This window comes from Nicotiana sylvestris, chromosome 4, assembly GCF_000393655.2.
Source record: "Nicotiana sylvestris chromosome 4, ASM39365v2, whole genome shotgun sequence".
Taxonomy (NCBI): Eukaryota; Viridiplantae; Streptophyta; class Magnoliopsida; order Solanales; family Solanaceae; genus Nicotiana; species Nicotiana sylvestris.
This window is the reverse complement of record NC_091060.1, coordinates 172,284,073-172,303,895: the sequence shown is the minus strand read 5'-3', so window position 1 is coordinate 172,303,895 and position 19,823 is coordinate 172,284,073. Positions and strand designations below refer to the sequence as shown.

Genomic DNA, 19,823 nt, shown 5'->3' with positions numbered 1-19,823 from the left:
TCAGAATATAATTAAAATAAATTTAGAACTTCAACTCTTCATTTTTTCGTATTCATGCTTCCTGTTTCAGTTTACAATAATCAGCGTGTCAGTTGTGTACCTGATATTGGAAGCAAAAGAAAAGGGAGATCAGCAGAAATTCAGTAGCATACAACAACAGCAACCCCAGCAACCAGTAACAACCAGCAACGAGAAACTTAGTGACAGATTTTAAAATCAAGACAAAAATCCAGAAACAACAACAACAATCAACGGACAGAAGCAAAGGGAATCTTTTCAGATTTTGAAAGACTAGTTAGTGTTTAACCCTTAATTTCTGAATCCGTATATCAGAATATTTGGATTGTATATCAGGTGTATACTCTTCTTCTTTTGAATTTCCAGAATGTTTTTCTTTTTATTTTCTAAAGTCTTAGTATTTTTCGGAATTTCGTCTCTCTTCAAATTTTCTTCTGTATTCTATCTTCTCCTTAAATCTGATTCAAGTCTCTCTATTTATTTCTCATCCCAAACCCTTTAATCAATTAACAAAACAACCACTTTCTCCTACCAAACCCACTATCTTCTCACTCATCCTCATTTTAATCTCACTACCTAATGTTTTGTCCCCCACTTTATTAAACAAATACCTCATTATATCTTGTCCCCCATGCTTATATTAAATAATTACATTATTCCCCACCATTATATCTTGTCCCCCCATTATTGATTATTTCAATATTATCTTAATTTTAATGGAAAGAACACTCAAAGTAAATAATTATTCAGAATTTTAATTCCAAAAATAACCCTCTGCCCTTACTGAAATTACCACTTTACCCCTGAACGTACTGCAAATTATCACACTACCCCTATCAGCTATAACCAATTCACCTAATCAATCTCAACCAAAATATAGCCAATATGACCAATTTCTAAACAAATTCAACAACAAATCATATGAACACAGATGAACAACATCAAATTAATATGAATAAATTAACCATATTGGGAACCAATCCTGGTTAACTTAGACCAAAAATGGATGAGCAAAGAAACAACAATATTAACAACACAATACATGATTCAAACTAAATCAACAAATCAAAAACCAAAACATAAACTCACATTAAATCACTGGATTAAAAATGAACTTCAAACAAAGATGAACATGAATTAAATCTATTTTAAACAACAAAACATGACGGATTCAAATGATTAAACCAACATATTTCTCTATTACAACTAAATTCTTTTAGACAAATAACAAAACAAAACCGAAGAAGAAACAATTGTGAATTTAAACTTTAATCTAACAACATTAACAATTTCTGAAAAATACATAAAACACATGAAACAAACTGAAAATAATTAATTAAACTTCAATTTGAATCTAACAAACATTAAACTAATAATTTTACATGAACAAACTGAAAAATTACGAAACAAAACAAACATTTGCCGATTTTAGATTTTGAGAATATCAAAATGAAATATGGACAAAAATAAAACTCAAAACCCACTAACCGGATCGAAACGACAAACAATGACTGACCAACGACGAACTCGTATTGACTGTTTTGACGACCCCAACCAAAGCTTGAACAAACGAGATGGTTTGAGTCTCGTTTTCGGACCGGACTGAAGCGACGAACCCATTTCTGTATGGGGTCTGTTTGGACGTAGCGAAGCAGAAACAGTAGGGTCAGCCATGGATGACGCAACAGGTCGTTTGGTTGCTTGGATGGAGAAGATGAAAGCAAAGCCCCCACGTCCATGGCTGGAGCTCGGGAACTCGACCACTCAACTTGAGCTCAGACGAAACGAAGAAGATGAAGCAGACGACGCAGCAGTGGAGGTTTGTTTTAAACTCAGCTGCTCGACGACGCACAGTAGAGTAAGCCATGGACGTCCTTGAAGGAGCAGAAGAAGCAGACGATGCATAGTAGCACAGCTGAAGCAGCACCGGCAGCCATGGGAGCTCGAGTTCGAGCTCGATGAAGCTCGTCCATGGCTGGTCGTTTGAAGACGAAGCCGCAGCAGTGGCAGCGATGGGGTCACTAGAAACGCAGCAGCATGAAGTGAGGAAGAAGAAGAATCAACGATCAACGTGAACTTGAAGAAGAAGAAACCCTCGCGATATTGAAGAAGAAGAAGAAGAAGAAGAAGAAGAAGAAGAAGAAGAAGAAGAAGAAGAAGAAGAAGAAGAAGAAGAAGAAGAAGAAGAAGAAGAAGAAGAAGAAGAAGAAGAAACATGGGCAGCGGGTGTGTGTGTGTTGCGTTGCCGTGGTTGTGTGTATGTGTGTGTGTATGTGAAGGAGAAGAGGTGGGGGAAGGGCAGCCATTGATGGGTTTGTTTGGAGCTTTTTGGAGAAGAAGATAGAGAGGGGGCGGGTAGGTAGTGTTTTTTTTTTAGGGTTTTGTTTTGTTTTGTTTTTTGAAATGCAAGATAGGGGGGTGTTGGGTCTTTTGGGTTATGGACCGGGTCGACCCGGTGGAGATGGACCGGGTCATGGGGAAGGTTGGGCAATTATTTGGGCTTGTGGTTTGAAATTGAAGAAGAGGCCTAATTCCGATTTTCTTTATTTTTTTGCTCTCTTTTTCTTCTTTTATTTTTCTAAAACTAAATTCTAAAAATCCTTAAACTATCATATAGAACTAAATTAATTTATAAAAGCGCAAATTAACTCCCAATAACAATTAACACACAATTAAGTAATAATTAAGCATAAAATTGTACAATTGGACATTAAATGCTAAAAAAAAGATGCCTATTTTTGTGATTTTCATTTTTTGTAAAACAAACTTAATTACTAACAATTGTAGGATTAAATCCTAAATGCAAATGCGACATATTTTTGTATTTTTTTTTAATTTAACAAATAAACATGCGCAGACAAAAATGCAAATAATTATCCAAAAATACCACAAAAATTCAAAAATTGCACACCAAGGAAAATTGTTTTAATTTGAATTTTTTGGGAGTAATTCTTTCATAGGGCAAGAATCACGTGCTTACATCAATCACCTTAATTTCTCTTCCTGAAGTTAAGATAAAAATCTGATTTACATTTACAAATGTAATTATTATTTTGACGGGAGAAATTCAAAAATAGCCAGATTTACAAGTGGTCATTTAAAAATAGTCATAATTTCAAAAGTAATCAAAATTTAGTCACTTTTTATGTAAAGATAAATCTGAACGAAAACACTGTTCAAAATCCGAAAAAATACTCCAACATAATATACTGGAGTTCTAGTATAATATACCGGTCTAGCATAATATACTGGAGTTTGGAGCACCGGTGCTCCAGTCTCCAGAGACAACAAAGTATATCGTTCCAGCATAATATGCTGGAAGTTCACACACAGGTGCACCGAACTCCAGTATATTATGCTGGACCGGTCTCTGTTGCAGCAAAATAGTGGCTATTTTTTTAATGACTTGGTAAACGCTGGCTATTTTTGAATGACCAGTCGGAAAACTGGCTAGACTGTGTTATTTTTGACACGAAGTGAACGATAACTTGGGGTAATATTTTTTGTTCGTGTAGCTAATTTTCCGTAAAAAAGGTTAATTTAATAGTAATTTTTAAAAATTTAATGGGACAATTAATTAACCTTCGGTGACAAAGAGCTACTAGTAAAGATTAATAGGGGGACTGCTGAACTGTACGTGTACTGAAGGAGAGGAACATCGTTGTACCCTACCAGGTGGTAAAACCAACAAGCCAAATAGAATACTAATAACAATACTATTCTACTTAGTACTAGTGAATACCAAATATAAATAATTGAAAGATGTACAACGAAAGGATCCTACTAATATTTGTCGTTGAAAATGTCATGCATGACGTAATCATCTCATTTATAGATTTTTTTTTATTTCACCTCATTTATGTATTGTGCGAAGAAATCAAGAACATAACCAACTAGCTAGGAGCAATGAGCAAGGATTCACATGGTGATACATGTTACTATAAGTTAATATATTATTTTGAGGAATATATAGCAAGGTGGGGAAGATAAAAATAAATAAAGTTTTCAGAGATTATTTTATTTCAATATCTAAATCTATTGCTAACTCATATCTTTAGACTTTATATTTGAGATTAATTTTTCTTCTTTTTTTAATCTGAATAATTACCAAGAAAAAATCAACTAAAACTCTCTCCATGATCCCTTTAAGATTTGAAATAATATTTTTTAGTAGAAACAGAATCCATGCATTCTTAGTCGACTGCTTAGGATTAATGTCAATTGCGTTTAGAACCATCAACCAAGTAAATATGCATCCTTTTCTTATGAGTGACATTCTACATAAATACGGATAGGATAAGTAACTCTTACACTGTGTAAATACGTCTGAATTTTTTAAATGTTGATATACTATGTGTCGAATTTTCTTGGCTTTCTTTATGTACTGTTTACTTCTTTATATCTTGAGTGTCTTAGTGAAAATCTTACCTTTTCACTGTATGTGTAGGTGACATGGACTACTAAACTTTAAATTAATTAAAATGCGTAATGGCTTCCTGGCCACTTACATTTGTAGAGCTTTTGAAAGCCGATACACAAATTTTTGTCTTCATATTTAAACACTCAAACCCGTGAAACCTATAACTAATAAACACATTTTACCCTTGACTCTACGCGCGTGTATTACTCATTCGCTAACGTGTCCATCCAGTCAGCAAATGACCAATGAGACTGGTACACGTCAAGGGCGCGAAATTAAACCCCAACCGATTGGGGTCCCCCCCTCTTTTAATCAGTACACCGACAAACCCTCCCCCACTTTTCATCTCTTTTCCTCTCTCTAACCAACCCTACCCTCTTAAATCTAGGTTAAATAATGGCCTGAAAATTAGTCATCCCCTTCCAAAATTAATCTTAATCACTCCAAAACCAACCGATTGGGGTTCCCCCTCTTTTAATCAAAAGCTGAACGAGCTTCATTTGGCCTGAGCGTTCGATTTCAGTCACGTTATACGCTCTGAAGGTTAGTTTGTTTCTTTTGATGTTTTGTTTTGTCTTCCAATTTCTTATGAAATAATGTGGGTAATTTTGATAGTGAAAGCTATTTTTGTCTGCATGCATAATTTTTCATCTGTTATTTTGGTATTTTATATTAGGGATTTATATTTGGGGAAACACTCGAATATTTCACTCTATTTTAGGGGTTTTATCTTTTTCATGACTGATCTGACATTTGAGGTTAAAAAATTAGGGTTTTTGTCTGCATGCACAAATTATGGGATTTTATATTAGGGTTTTGGGGAAAACAATAGTATATTCACTTTATTTTAGGGGTTTGTCTTTTTCATGAGTGATATGACATTTAGGGTTAAAAATTAGGGCTTTTTTGAATATCAAAATATTCTTGTCTCCCACTTTGTTAAAGTTTATGGCTTTTTAGGGTTAAAGTGTATCTGAGTTGGCCCCCCTTTTTATAAGTTTCAATAGCTGTCTATGTGAAATTATAGTTTCATCATCTAGGGTGGTTAGTGGCTGACCCTTTTATGAGGTATGTAAATGGGCAAACTTGGCCAGTTGTTCTGCAAGCTGACATTGATGAGTTACATATAATTCATTTTCATGATTGGGCTAAGGATATGGGGTACTTAACAGTAGATAAATATGCATGTAAAATTAACCAAAAAGAAGAATTCAGATTAGTGAAATATGATGCTGATGTGTTAGCTTTCTGTGAAGCCCTTAAGGATGGAGATTATATTGATGTGTATTTATGTCATACAATTAATACACCATGTCTTGATTTGGACCTAGATGAAATGTTAAGTAGTGATGGTTTAAATGTGGACCCCACTGATGTTCAGCCATTTAGCTTTAATGAAATGCCACATGGGCAAACAAGTGATGTTAATGCTAGGGCAACACACTCACCTAACAATGAGATAAATAAGGGTGATAACACTCATGGGAAGGGTAAAGAGAGGGTTGCTGAAAATGATTCTGAAATAAAAGAGTCTAGTGAAGATGAAGATGATTTCTATAACTTTCATTTAACAAATGATTCTGAGGGTGATGTTGAAGGTGTGCTGAGGGTGATGAGCTAAGTACTGAGAGTGAAAATAAGGATTATGAGGCTATTTATGAAGATGTTGATGATGATGCAGATGAGTCATTATATGGTGCTGATGAGGATATTGTTGGAGAGACAAGTGACCTAGAACCTGAAGTTGTTGCTGCTAGACAGGCTAAAGTAAATGCAAAGCGTAGTAAATTAAGATCTAGTAAAGTTAACACTGATGAGATACATAGTGGACCTGTAGGTATGGACCCTGGTTTTGAAGACATGTATAAAGATAGGGGATCCAAATATGCTGGAAAGTTGGGAGGGGATGAGCAATATCTGGACAGTTCAGATCCAGGTAGTGAGGATACATATGATGAAGTAGTTGAAGAAGATGGGGTGCATAACCCTCAACCAAGAAGATAAAGCAGCAGGGTATACTTTGATCCTGCTTGTAAGAAAATTTGTTTCCAGTTGAAAATGGTGTTTGAAAATATGAAACAGTTTAGATCTACTTAGAAAGATTATACTGTACAAAGAAGAGTTCAAATTAAGTTGAGGCCTAATGAGCAATATAGGGTTAGGGTAAAATGTGTGAACTCACCAAGATGTAAATGGCATATTTTGGGAAGTTTGGAGGGACACACAGGGAATTTCATTGTCAACAGCTGCTATCATGTTCATAAGTGTTTTAGAGCAACCAGAAACAAGATGGCTAATACATCATAGGTATCTAAACATTTCAAGGACAAGATTATCAACCAACCTGACATAAAGCTTAGGAAGTTGCATGATTTGATTAGGATAAAGTATGGTTTGTTTATGGAAAAATTCATATATGCCAGGGCTAAACATCAGGTCATGGGTCAGTATCTTGGTAATTACAAGCAGGAGTTTGCTAGAATATATGATTATGCTGACATATTGAAATCTACAAATCCTGGCAGCATTGTTGTTGTGAAGACCTGCAACGAGATAATACCTGGTAAAGAGGTGTTTGTGGGTATCTATATTTGTCTACATGCTTGCAAAGTTGGTTGGTTGGAAGGATGTAGAAATGTTATAGGCTTTGATGGAGCATTTCTGAAAGATGTGTGTAAGGGTGAGCTACTATTATGCATTGGTAAAGATGGTAACAACCAAATTTATCCTATTGCCTGGGCAGTGGTTGAGAAGGAGACAAAGCACACATGGTCATGATTTTTTAGGTGCCTGATGCATGATCTGCAGCTCACAGAATCCCAAGATGAGGGGATGACCATCATTTCTGATATGCAGAAGATATATACTTCACTCCTGTTCTTCCTTTAATTACTTGTATACTTTATATATGTTTTTGAGTTGTTGCCAAATACTGAGCATAGAATGTGTGCAAGACAAATATGGAGCAATTGAAAACAAAAGTGGAAAGGAGAGGAAAGAAGGAAGAAGTTTTGTGTCTGTGCTAATTTGGCTTCCTATGCAGTATGGATCAATTTGGGTGCTAATTTGGCTTCATATGCAATGTGGATCAAGAGATAGGATACATTTTGATCCTACAAATGTAGTGGATGCTGGGCAGACAAATATCGATCTTGGATACAGTACACCTGGACTAAGGTGGCAAGGAAGAAATGCTATATCACAAAGGCAACTTCAACAACAGTTAATGAGAAGACAAACTCAAGTAAGCCTTAGCCAACCTCAAGTCCATTCTTCATCTCAGCCAAGCCAGCCTCCATGTCCAAACTTGAGCCAATCTCAGCAAAACATCAATCAATCTCAACCTTGAAGATGACTGAATATTTGTTTTTGTGATAACTTAAGTCTGTTAGTTGCAGAACTTAATTTGTAGGTTAATTTAAGTTTGTTTAACTATGACTTTTCTTTTGAAATAATGTTTAAATTATTTCTGCTACTAGGTAGCAGTTCAGTGCTAATTTTATCAACCAATAAGGCTTATCGAACTTGGTTGTTTATATATGTGTGCTTGTTTATGTCAAAATTGCTTTTTATTCCACAAAAAATACATCATTCATTTTGTCATTATCATTGTACATAGGGTTATGAATACACTGATTAGTGCTAACTAGACTAAGAATAAAATTACAATTATTAGTGGGCGAAATGGTTTCCTGGCCACTTAAACTTGACGGGGTTTTAAAAGCTGATACATAAACTTATAACTTTCCCATTTGAACACTCGAACTTATTTTTTCCGTAACTAATAAACACATTTGACCATTGACCATGCCCATGTGGCGTCAGTTGGTCCTAATCAGCAGCCCGCGTGAGGAAGACGATGCACAGGAGCATGAAAACCCCCTTCCCAATGCCCAACAGTACAAAATGAGCTATGTTTAATTGTGTTCTTATTTATTCCTTCTAAAATACCCCTTCCTCCATTTTTAAAAATCTGAAGCTCCATTTTCAATTTTTTTTTCATTTTTTCAGACCGTGAAAATGGTGAAAAGTTATATATTTTGCCATTGTAGAGTTGAAACTAAGTTTTGAACTTCTCCATAACTTCCCCTTCCAAGTTCGTTGAACTCCTTGAACCCATTAGTGACATTTTTCAACTCTGAGAGTCGGAAAACCTGAGCTTCCCCTGGACACGGTGACACTGACATAGGAGGATGAGGGTTGGTATTTGCATTAGTTTCCTTCTCAGGCTTGCGAATACATGAGGCGAATTGGTTCTTTCCACCTTGTTTAGTTCTGCTGCCTATCATGCAGATTAACAAACATAATCCAACTAAACATAACAAGAAACCCAAAGCAGAAGATCCGACTATGAGCAGTAGTTGACGCAATTGATGCTGATGTTGATGCTTCATCATTTCCGAGTTTTGGAGCCTGCAAACATCCGAACAAGAGCCATTTTGGCAAAGAGACCAAGGAGTACATACCCTGTCTGCATTTTCAGTACAAGAACTAGAAGGGAAGAATCCTTCAGAATAATTCACCCCACAAGGTGAACAAACCTTTAGATCTTTCCTAACACACAGATTTAGCAAATCAGGCTCATTCAAAAGGCTTGCATTAAAGAGAGGACTAGGGTTAGGGTTTTCATGCCCTTACGTGTAAGACATTCATTGGTCATTTGATGACTGGATGGACACGTATGTGTATGTGTAATACACGCACACATGGCCTCTTGTCAGATGTGTTTATTAGTTATGGATTAAAAGAGTTCGAGTGTTCAAATGGCAAAATAGAAAGTTTATGTATCGGCTTTAAAAAACTCGACAAGTTTAAGTGGCCAGGAAGCTATTTTGCCTTATTAGTGCTACTAAAACTTCTAAAGTTACAATGATCTTCACCCTATTCCTACGCTGTAGTCGATCTCTCTATCTAATTCTTGATAACAACCCTGAAATCACCTGTTTATAGTGATCTGGAAGAGTTGAGCACCCATAAAACCTTCTTCCTGGATTTGTTAGCTTCCAAGTGATGCAAATATGAGCTTCAACTCCACAATGACAAAATACAGGACTTTAATTCATTATCACAGTCTGGAAAAAGAAAAAAATTAAAGAAAGCTTCAGATTTTAAGAAATATGAAAGAATGAAGGTTGAAATGCTATATAATAGAGGGATAATGTGTTTTACATTGAAGGAATAAGAACCCACTTAAATAGGCTCCATTTTTTACCGTTGGGGGTTGGGAAGGGGGCTCTCACGCTCCTAAACGTCTTGAGACTCACGCAGCAGGCTGACTAGGACCAACTGATGCCACATGGAATGGGTCAACGGTCAACTATGTTTATTAGTTATAGGTTTCATGAGTTTGAGTGTTTAAATGGGAAAGACAAAAGTTTTTGTATCGGCTTTTAAAAATCATGCACGTTTAAGTGGCCAGGAAACCATTACGCCTAATTAAAACGAATTTTTTCTATACAAGGAGAAGGCATGTTGATAAAATCTTACTAGTTAATTGCAAAAGTTGTATGTGTTAAATATAAGTGAAAGAAAGGTTAATGCAATGGCAAATTAGCGTGACTGTTGGAGTCGTGAAATTTTATAATGATATAAAGAAAGAGTGAGGGGAGATGTTATGAATTAAGGTCTTGTATTTTCATTTAGTTGTCAAATATATGATCCGCATTTAGTGTATGCATCAAAATTTAAATACATGATATGTAATATTTCTTACCTATATTTCTATCATTTAACCTCTAGCTAAGTAACATATGTTTTGACACATATAATGCTTACTAAAAATCAAAGAAAATGCTTTTGGAATACTTATTCATATTTGCTTTTTTGTCATAATGCTAAACTCCAAAGTTTCAAAAGTACCAAAAGTGATGGCAAATGCATCTGAAAAAGGTGTCACCAAGGGCGGAGCTAGAAAAGCCGATGTAAGGGTTCGGTCAGATCCAATAATTTTAGTTTAACTTTATATTTGTATTAAAAAATTCACTAAATATATATTAAAATTAAATTTAGAATTCAATCACTAAAACTTGATACCATTATTCTAAAATTTAAAACCTTTGAAGTTCAAATTTTGGTTTTGCTTCTAGGTATCAATTGTATCAAATACTTGGACATTTACTTTTGTAGGACGACTCATAATGGCAGTAAATTGAGTGAAAATAGCACGGATTAGCCAATTTTCCGATTGGTAATTGAAAAATAGCCAGCATTTGCAAAGTCATTGAAAAATAACCATTATTTTGCTGCACTACGGAAAGTTCCAGCATAATATACTGGAGATTGGTGCACCTGTGTATGAACTTCCAGCATATTATGCTGGAATCCAACACACAGAAAGTTCCAACATAATATACTGGAGATTGAAGCATGTGTATGAATTTTCAACATATTGTACTGGACTAGTATACTATGTTGGAACTCTAGTATATTATGATGGAGTTCCAGTATATTTATACTGGAAATCCATCATAATATACTAGAGCTCCAGCATAATATACTGGAACTCCATTATATTATGTTTGAGTTCACATGTAAAAAATTCGAACTCTAATATATTATGCTGGTATATTTTCCGGATTTCAAATAGTATTTTCATTTAGATTTATCTTTATATAAAAATGGCTAAATTTTGATTACTTTTGAAACGTGGCTATTTTTCAATTACCATTTGTAAATCTGACTATTTTTGAATTTCACACGTAAATTGATTAGCTTAGTGGCCTCTTGGCTAGGTTAAGCAACGTTTAGCAACAGAATCTAGCTAATTAATTAAAGTAATTACTTCACTTTACTAAGAGGACAACATTAGTTGTCATGATTATTGATGATTATTGCTCTGCTTCAAATATCTCTCATATCTCAAGACCTTTTTGATTTGCTTAAACATAGTGGAACTGCCACTAGTATAATTTTAACAAAAAATTTGTTTCAAGGGAATATTCCTCATCTTATCTTAGACTGATTAAAAGAAAAAACTAAAATGCAACGTATTTAGTGGTGCAATAAACAATGTAGTGGCAAAAATAAATAAAAGATACCGAGACAAAAATAAGAGTTCACACTTAGATAAAACAAAATCAACCTTTCTACTTTTGACGCACCTGAGCCCTTTTTTCTACAGTATACAGTTTCACAGTCAAGATTTCGAGATTCAATATTTCTAATTATAGTACGACCACTATATAAACAAAATAATCCTCTCCATTCTTCTCTATCTCTTTACCAAATTTCAACGCACCCCTTCCCCACAACCCTCATCTTTCCTTCTTAAAAACTCTCCTCCATTTTTTATCTTTTCTCTCTATTCTCATTTCTTCTAAAAACTTCTTCTTCAATTTTACAATCTTGATATATAGGAACAAGAATAATATATCTGAAAAATCAAATGAAGATCCAGTGTGATGTTTGTAGCAAAAAAGAAGCCTCAGTTTTTTGTGTTGCAGATGAAGCTGCCCTTTGTGATTCTTGTGACCATCGTGTTCATCATGCCAATAAACTTGCTGGCAAGCACCAACGTTTTTCTCTTCTCCAACCTTCTCCTAAACAAGTCCCTCTTTGTGATATTTGTCAGGTATGACTAAATTCATAGACAAATTTAGAATTTAAACTTTATAGGAAATTACGAGTTTGACGATCTTTCACATATATATATCTATGCTTCATGTCGAAAATAGTGAGTTCAATTGTATTTAATACTCTTGCTTTATTTTTTACTTTCTTGATCATGGGATTTTCATCCCTTCTTTAGGCAAGGGTATATCGGAAATAGCCTCTTTGCCTTTCCAGATCTAGGATTTTAATGTCGTGGATGCTCAGTGATAAAAGTTTTGAAAGAAGAGGGAAAAAAAATTTAGTTATGGGTGCTCACTCAATATTTATCTAAATATTTTTATAATTGCCTATGTAAATTTACTAAATCTTGTCAAAGATAATGCATGCTTGAGCACCTACAAATAACCAAGTAGATCCGTCACTGCTTTAGGATAAGGATAAAACTGCGTACATCTTACCTTCCTCAAAACCCACTCAGGGGAATTCATTGAATTTTTGTTGTTGTTGTTGATCATGGGATTAATTATGTTGTTGTTTAATTAATGACAGGAAAGAAGGGCCTTTTTATTTTGTCAACAAGACAGAGCAATTCTATGCAGAGAGTGTGATACTTCAATACACAAAGCTAATGAACATACACAAAAGCATAATAGATTTCTTCTTACTGGTGTCAAGCTTTCAGCAAACTCTGCCCTTTACTCTTCAACAGAATCTCAATCAACAACTTCCTCTACCAATTCTTTGAATACAAATCAAGATTCTGCTCAAAATCTCAAGTCTCAAACTTCCACTAAAAAGCCTTTGCCTTTACCTGTGCCTGTTTCTGTTTCCTCCAATATTTCCCAAGAAATGACAGTGGCAGCTAATGACAAAGGAATCAGTTGCTGTAATAGTCAATTGGTGAATGTGGAGGAAAATAGTTTAACAAGTAGTATATCAGAGTACCTAGAGATGTTACCTGGATGGCATGTTGAAGAGTTTCTTAATTCCTCTAATATTCCTAATGGTTTCTGGAAGGTTTGCATTTTATTCTCATTTTCATCTTTTAATTTCTATTGCTCAATTGGGTGTGAAAGCGCCTCCATGTGACCAAGAGGTCACGAGTTCTAGCTGTAGAAATAGTCTCTTGTACAAATATAGGATAAGGCTGCATACAATAGACTCTTGGGGTCCAGCCTCTTTCTTGGATCCCTCGCATAGTGGGAGTTTAGTACACCGGGCTGCCCTTTAATTGGGTGTGAAAGTGATGACATATGATCAGGAGGTCTCGGTTTGAGAAGTGGTAACAACCTCTTGCAGAAATGCAGGATAAGGCTGTGTACATACAATAGACTCTTGTGGTCCGACCTCTTTTGCGGGCCTCGCGCATAGCGGGAGCTTAGTGCACCGGTCTTTTAATTGGGTGTGAAAGTGCAATTATCTGATCTGACTTCTTTTTTTTTTTTTTAGATTGGTGATAATGATGTGTTTCCAATTTGGAATACTGAAATTGAGAGCAATCTAAATTCTTTCTCCCCAGAAAGTATAGGTATTTGGGTCCCTCAAGCCCCTGCTGTTGCAACTCCTCAAAATCAGACCCAAATTTTTACTCCTCAAAATTTAAACTTTGGTGGGCAAATTGAATTCAAGAACACAAAGGAAGTCACAAGTATCAAGTCTAGCAGAAAATGGAGAGATGACAATTCTTTTGCTGTTCCACAAATCAGCCCAACTTCTACATCTTTTAAGAGATCAAGAACTCTTTGGTAGTGGAATCTAATCATTTTTTTCCAGTTTATTTCCTAGTTTAATTTCTCTCTTTTTCTTTTGGTTTGTATTTTCACCTTTTCTTGATGTAGTTTTGAGTCCTCGAAAACAAAAACAATTAAAAAAAAAAGGAAAGAAAAAAGAACACCATTACTCCTCTTTTGTGCTCTATACAACTTAGTTTGTTGTGTTCTTGAAATTACTGTGCTAGTGCTAAGAGTCTGTTTTGCGTTGTAAATATCTTTTATGTTTTGTTGAGTCCCATGAAATGGAACCATAAAACTCATAGGTTTATGAATTAACGTTGGATTGGACCTACGACACAATCACATGCATGTTATGTCATTTTTCACAGAGAAAATAATCTTTTGTGACCAATTGTAATTTACTTTAAAAAAAAAAATAACTCTACAAAGATCCTGATCTCCTGTGTGATATTTTGTCGACCTCACTTAAAAAGAATTATAGCCGGACCTCGTTATAACATTATTTTTATATAACAATCATTCGCTATAAAAATCAAGTTTTTCTCATAACCGATCTTTTATGTTATTGTATAATATACATCTTCTATAACATCACTTTCTATAGCATCTCAAAAATATCGGAACAAACACGATTGTTATAGAGAGATTTGACTGTATATAGCTAAAAAAACATTTATAATATATTAAACCTATCTCCACTATTTCACAGGACATTCATGAAATTGTCATGTTTATATAAAATCACAAAGAAGTGACATTTAAGAAAAATACTTAACAACTTTTAGTTATCCTTCTTGGTCTGGGAATAAGATCAATAACGAGGGTGACAGTGCACTGCACGACGGAAGAAGATGATTGTTATCAGATAAGATGGCCAGGCTAGCAAAATTCGGATGGATGTAGCAGCCATATTGTAGGGTCTGACTGATATCTTGGTATTTAGTAAAAGTAGCAACTTTGGTCCCAATATTTAGATCCTTTTTTCACTCTGATTCACAACTTTGGACCCATATACATCCTCCATATTGGACTTTATCGCTAGTCCAATTAATGGCTACGTCTTAGGTGTATGTCCGTATAAACAGAGGCAGGATTTCAGCTAAGAGGCTCAAAAAGGGAAAAAATTAAAAAAAAAAAATTGTGGCTAGTGGAGTTGAACCAAGAAACTATCAAATGTTTTGATTTTTCCGTGACCACTGAGCTATGCTTTTGTGTGTGAATTTTTTACATATATACTATAGTCGTAGAGACGGAGCCCGGATTTGGACCTTATGGGTTTGAGCTTGTTGTCATTTTTAAGTTATTGAGTTTCTTAAGACAAGAACATGATTTGAACAAAAGTCACTTGATTCGTCGGACCCGCATACTACACTCAGGCTCCGTCCCTAAGTTAAGGGGGCGGATCTTAATTGAATTATCGATGAGATTGATGACTTCTAGAGCAACTTCAAAATCTTGAAAATGCAATGATCAAATATTAAAATTTATGATCCAATAAATTTCATTTCCAAAATTTGTTATAAGGTCCACATGTACATCCGACTCGCACATATACTACTGGGAAATCTTAAGCAGCTTTGAGAGGGTTCTTAATTCTCTATGTCACAACTTGCATGACAACATTATGTTGAGAAGTTATAAAATCTCAAAATTACAACTTGCAAGTCAACATAGGAACAAATAACAGTTATCATGTAGAAAAGTGGAGGCCAAAATGGGGCCAAAATCAATCAATTTTCAAGAACTAAAAAACTGGGTGAAGTGATGGTCCAAAATAAATAGTAATAAACCACCCTGAGGACTCCGACCAGACATTTGAAGTAGGGGAAAAGGTGGAGCCCAAAGCACAATTGGCAAAATGAGGACATACATGATACATATAAATGAAGAACTATATAGTATACTACTCCCTCTGGTTCACTTTAAGTGAATTTTTTAGTTTTTTCACACGGAATTCACGTTTTAGCATTAATTAACATTGAAATTGACCATATTAATCTTAATATGCTTATTGAAAATATAACAAATTACTCCTAGGATCTTTACTCCAAGGACAATTTTGGAAAGAAGAAGTTAATTCCTTATTGATATTTTTTAAAAAATCAAATATTATTAACTACAAAAAATACCAAAAAGTCACTTAAAATTGACGGGAGGGAGTAGTAGAGAGCAGAGAGAGGGACCAAAAGCAAGCAAAAGTGCATCAAATGTTAAGCCAACATGGCAACCTTTTTGGAGTAAACAAGAACATTTAAGACCACAAGTAAAGCCAGCTCTGAATCAAAAACAAAAATAAGTCTACACAGCAATGGCAAATACTAGTGCATGCTAGGACCATTTCAACTTGCAATTTCATTCCCAATTATCATTACCACGTCTCTATCCTTCCTATTTGTCGACTATGGCATCGCTCTCGTGTTATTAATTAGTAAGATCCAAAAAAAAAACAATTTATTTCTTGGAAAAGGTCCAAAATTTTCCTATACCATCAGAGATTGCTGAATTCTATATTCCATATTTATTCTACGAGTCTTGCTCACCTTTATGGTTAGCAAATTGTCTTGTATTACCCTTTTCATAGCAGAGTTCCAACGTGAAATGGGTGGAAGCAAGGGCGGATCTATGTAAAGGTGACGGGGTGGTACGCCACCCGATCACTTGGTAGAATTTCATGTATGGGTTGGTGTTTCACTGATATTTCACGTACAAAAAGTATATAAATAATTAGTGGCAACCCTAATCATAAAATGGCTGTAGGTGCCATGGTCAAAGTAGTTGTGCCCAAGCCCAATACCCAAGAACAATCCTCCTTTCTCTCATATTGAGTCAGTTTTACTTTTGTATGTTCCTTCTTTCCGGATTGTTTTCTTTTCTCCTTTTTTTTCTTAACTTCTTTTATCTTCATTTTATATTTTTTTCTCTATATACAATCTTATTTTTATTAGTTCTTTAGATTATAAAAGTGTATTTGCCTATGTTTTATTATTCTAGATCTCAATTTTTTAAAATATGTTTTTAATCAATTTTCTTTTTTATTTAGTTAATATTATTTTTTCCTTAAAAGGGTTAAATATATCCAGTTTCGTTATCACGTGTTTATTTATGCACCAAAAGATCTTGTAAAACAAACCAAATTAATTCAAAATGAATCGAACTGAACCGACTTAATTTAAAATATAACTAACCGGCCAAATGCATGTGTACCCAAATTCAACCTCTTTGACTACTTGTAAGTTTACATTAAATACAGTGACGCCCGCAACCTTCAAATCCTAGATCCACCTCTGGTTGAAAGCTACGTGTCATAATACTTCGAGAAAAAAAGTCCATTTTTTCCACATCTACTTCTGATTGTGGTTTAAACTTTTAATATAATTTTCCCATTTCAGTAACCTCCCCAAGCTCGAAACTTTAACTTTTTAAAGAGTATAAACATACTAGTGACGTCGAGTATATATACCAATAAATCTACTATGTTTCGATTGAGATGGCCCACACAACTCGAGGCCCTATTAAGGATGTGTTAGGTAGAAATGGCATGGGGTAGCCACTATTTAAGGTGGTATTTATTTTTTATCCAGCAATTCTAATGTTGAACAAAAATAGTCACTACTCTATTAAAATTAATATGAGAAGATATTTTTACCCTTTCTTCCATAGTTTTTCTTCCCAAACCTATTACATACTTACGTTGTAGCTGACGCAGGCTGAAGCGTCCCCATTATATCAAAACAGTTTGGGAGAAATAAGCTCTAAAATTATTATTTTAATTTTTTAGTAGCTACTATTCTTTTGTTGTATCATCAACAACATCAACTAATATAAATAATATGACACAGACAAAGGCTCTAAATTTGGAGAAAAGAGAAAACATGAATATTAATGTTCTTGCAGATTTGATGAAGAGATTTTTTTTTTCAATCAAAGCCACAGTGATTTCGTCCATACTATACGAGTAAAAAAAGATTAACGATTCAAACAATCAAGGCTCTTGATACCACATGTAAGCATAAACTTTAATTCATAGCAGGAATCTTGAACATGATAATCTTACATATAAGTTCAAAAGTTAAGGACATGTAGTCCTGAAGTCCTGAACTTAGAGTTACAAGTTCAAAAGTTAAGGAAAGGTAGTTTTTAACTTACAGTTACAAGTTCAAAAGTTAAGGACAGACAGTCCTTAACTTACAGTTACAAGTTCAAAAGTTAAGGACAGACAGTCCTTAACTTACAGATAAGTTCAAAAGTTAAGGACAATATGTCCTTAACTTAGACTTACAAGTTCAAAAGTTAAGGACAGGCAGTCCTTAACTTACAGTTGCAAGTTTAAAAGTTAAGGACAATATGTCCTTAACTTTAACTTAGACTTACAAGTTCAAAAGTTAAGGACACTTGGTCCTGAAGTTTGAGTTCCAAGTTCAAAAGTTAAGGACAATAGGTCCTGAACTTAGACTTACAAGTTCAAAAGTTAAGGACACTTTGTCCTGAACTTAGACTAACAAGTACAAAAGTTAAGGACGGGCAGTCCTTAATTTACAGTTACAAGATCAAAAGTTAAGGACAATAGGTCCTTAACTTTGACTTACCAGTTCAAAAGTTAAGGATACTTGTTCCTCAACTTTGACTTACAAGTACAAAAGTTAAGGACACTTGGTACTGAAGTTTGAGTTCGAAGTTCAAAAGTTAAGGACACTTGGTCCTAAACTAAGTTACAAGTTCAAAAGTTAAGGACATGTAGTCCTGAACTTAGAGTTACAAGTTCAAAGGTTAAGGACATGAGCAGAAGAGTATTTTCTTCCGGACAGTTAAAGTTTATTAAAGCAGTGGCTAAAGACTAAAGACATTTTAAACATTGACTTAAAAATAAATACATATGTTATTAGTGGCTAACCGTGCACTTCCCCTGTGTTAGACTCATCATTTTAAGGTCCATCTAAACGCGGGCTGCTTTGCTCAGACCCAACAAATTTTAAGACCCGCACGGATTGGACCGGACGGGGCCTTATTGAAAGCCATATATAATATTTAATTTAACGAAAAAGGGAAAAGTTCACGAACAAATATCGTTTTACAATTTGAAATAATAATGAGACAACCAATAGGATAAGAAATATATGCTACTGTCTCGGCACGGTAGGCAAGTTGGACTCTCTAGCAAAAAAAAAAAAAAACGAAAAAAAAGGGAGTTTTAGAGCTTTACCCATAAAAATCAAACTAATTACCCTTGCCTACCTATTTACTTTTATACCTATCAAACTAATTATCATTCCTACTCATTGTAGCTTTTATGGGTAATTGACTCTTTTTTTCTCCATTTCTTTTTTCCTCTTTTTCGTTATTTTTGCTCTTTCTCCCTTTCTGTTATGTTTTTTTCAATCATATTATTTTTTATTTTCTTTCTTTATCATAATTTGATTCCATACCAAATTTTGGCTCCTTTATTTTTATTTTATTTCTTTCCTTTTGTTCATTTTTCTTTATTTCTTTATTTCTTTTCAAATTTCATTTAACTCTTTTTTTCCCTACATAATCTAATCACATTCTTCTTTATTTTATATAGCAATAAAATATAACTAATATAGTAAACATTCATTCACAAAAGAGCTCAGTCCTCTATGATACCAAACTGATATACAAGTATACCATTTTGGTGTATAATACAAATTCATCTACTTCACTACCTCAACATCATTTCAACCCATACTTCACCGCTCTAGTGCAAAATCTCCACCAAATTACCTTAAAAATTAGCCACAACCTCCATTCAACATTTCAAACTAAGTGTTTTTGTTTAAGAAAAAATTTAAAAAAAGGCGTGAAAACTCAATTGAAACATTGAAAAAGGTTCCAATGAAAAAGATACCAACCTGGTATATATCATATACTAACAGGGTATCATAGAGGACTGGTTCATTCATTTAATTAAAAAAAAATACTCATCATTCCTGTATGATACACATATAGTATATATTATTACTGACATGATATAGGTATGGTTCATTCCTTAAAAAAAGAGCTCAGTCCTCTATGATACCAAACTGGTATACATGTATACTAATTTGGTATATAGTATAAATTCATCTTTTTCGCAAGTTCAACTC

General features: G+C 34.3%; 2 protein-coding genes across 2 annotated transcripts; both read left to right on the top strand.

The window, feature by feature from the left end:
* The first annotated feature begins 1,690 nt into the window (after positions 1–1,690).
* Positions 1,691–7,216, top strand: LOC138890524 (uncharacterized). The gene is made up of 4 exons (XM_070173918.1): positions 1,691–1,837; positions 5,466–6,036; positions 6,120–6,415; positions 6,746–7,216. Exons 1-4 carry the CDS (start codon positions 1,691–1,693, stop codon positions 7,214–7,216), a joined length of 1,485 nt encoding a protein of 494 aa, XP_070030019.1.
* A 4,449-nt stretch (positions 7,217–11,665) lies between these two features.
* LOC104229896 (B-box zinc finger protein 21-like) lies at positions 11,666–14,037 on the top strand. Its single transcript, XM_009782617.2, has 3 exons — positions 11,666–12,008; positions 12,539–13,006; positions 13,439–14,037. Exons 1-3 carry the CDS (start codon positions 11,823–11,825, stop codon positions 13,736–13,738), a joined length of 954 nt encoding a protein of 317 aa, XP_009780919.1. The 5' UTR covers positions 11,666–11,822; the 3' UTR covers positions 13,739–14,037.
* The last annotated feature ends 5,786 nt before the right edge of the window (positions 14,038–19,823 follow it).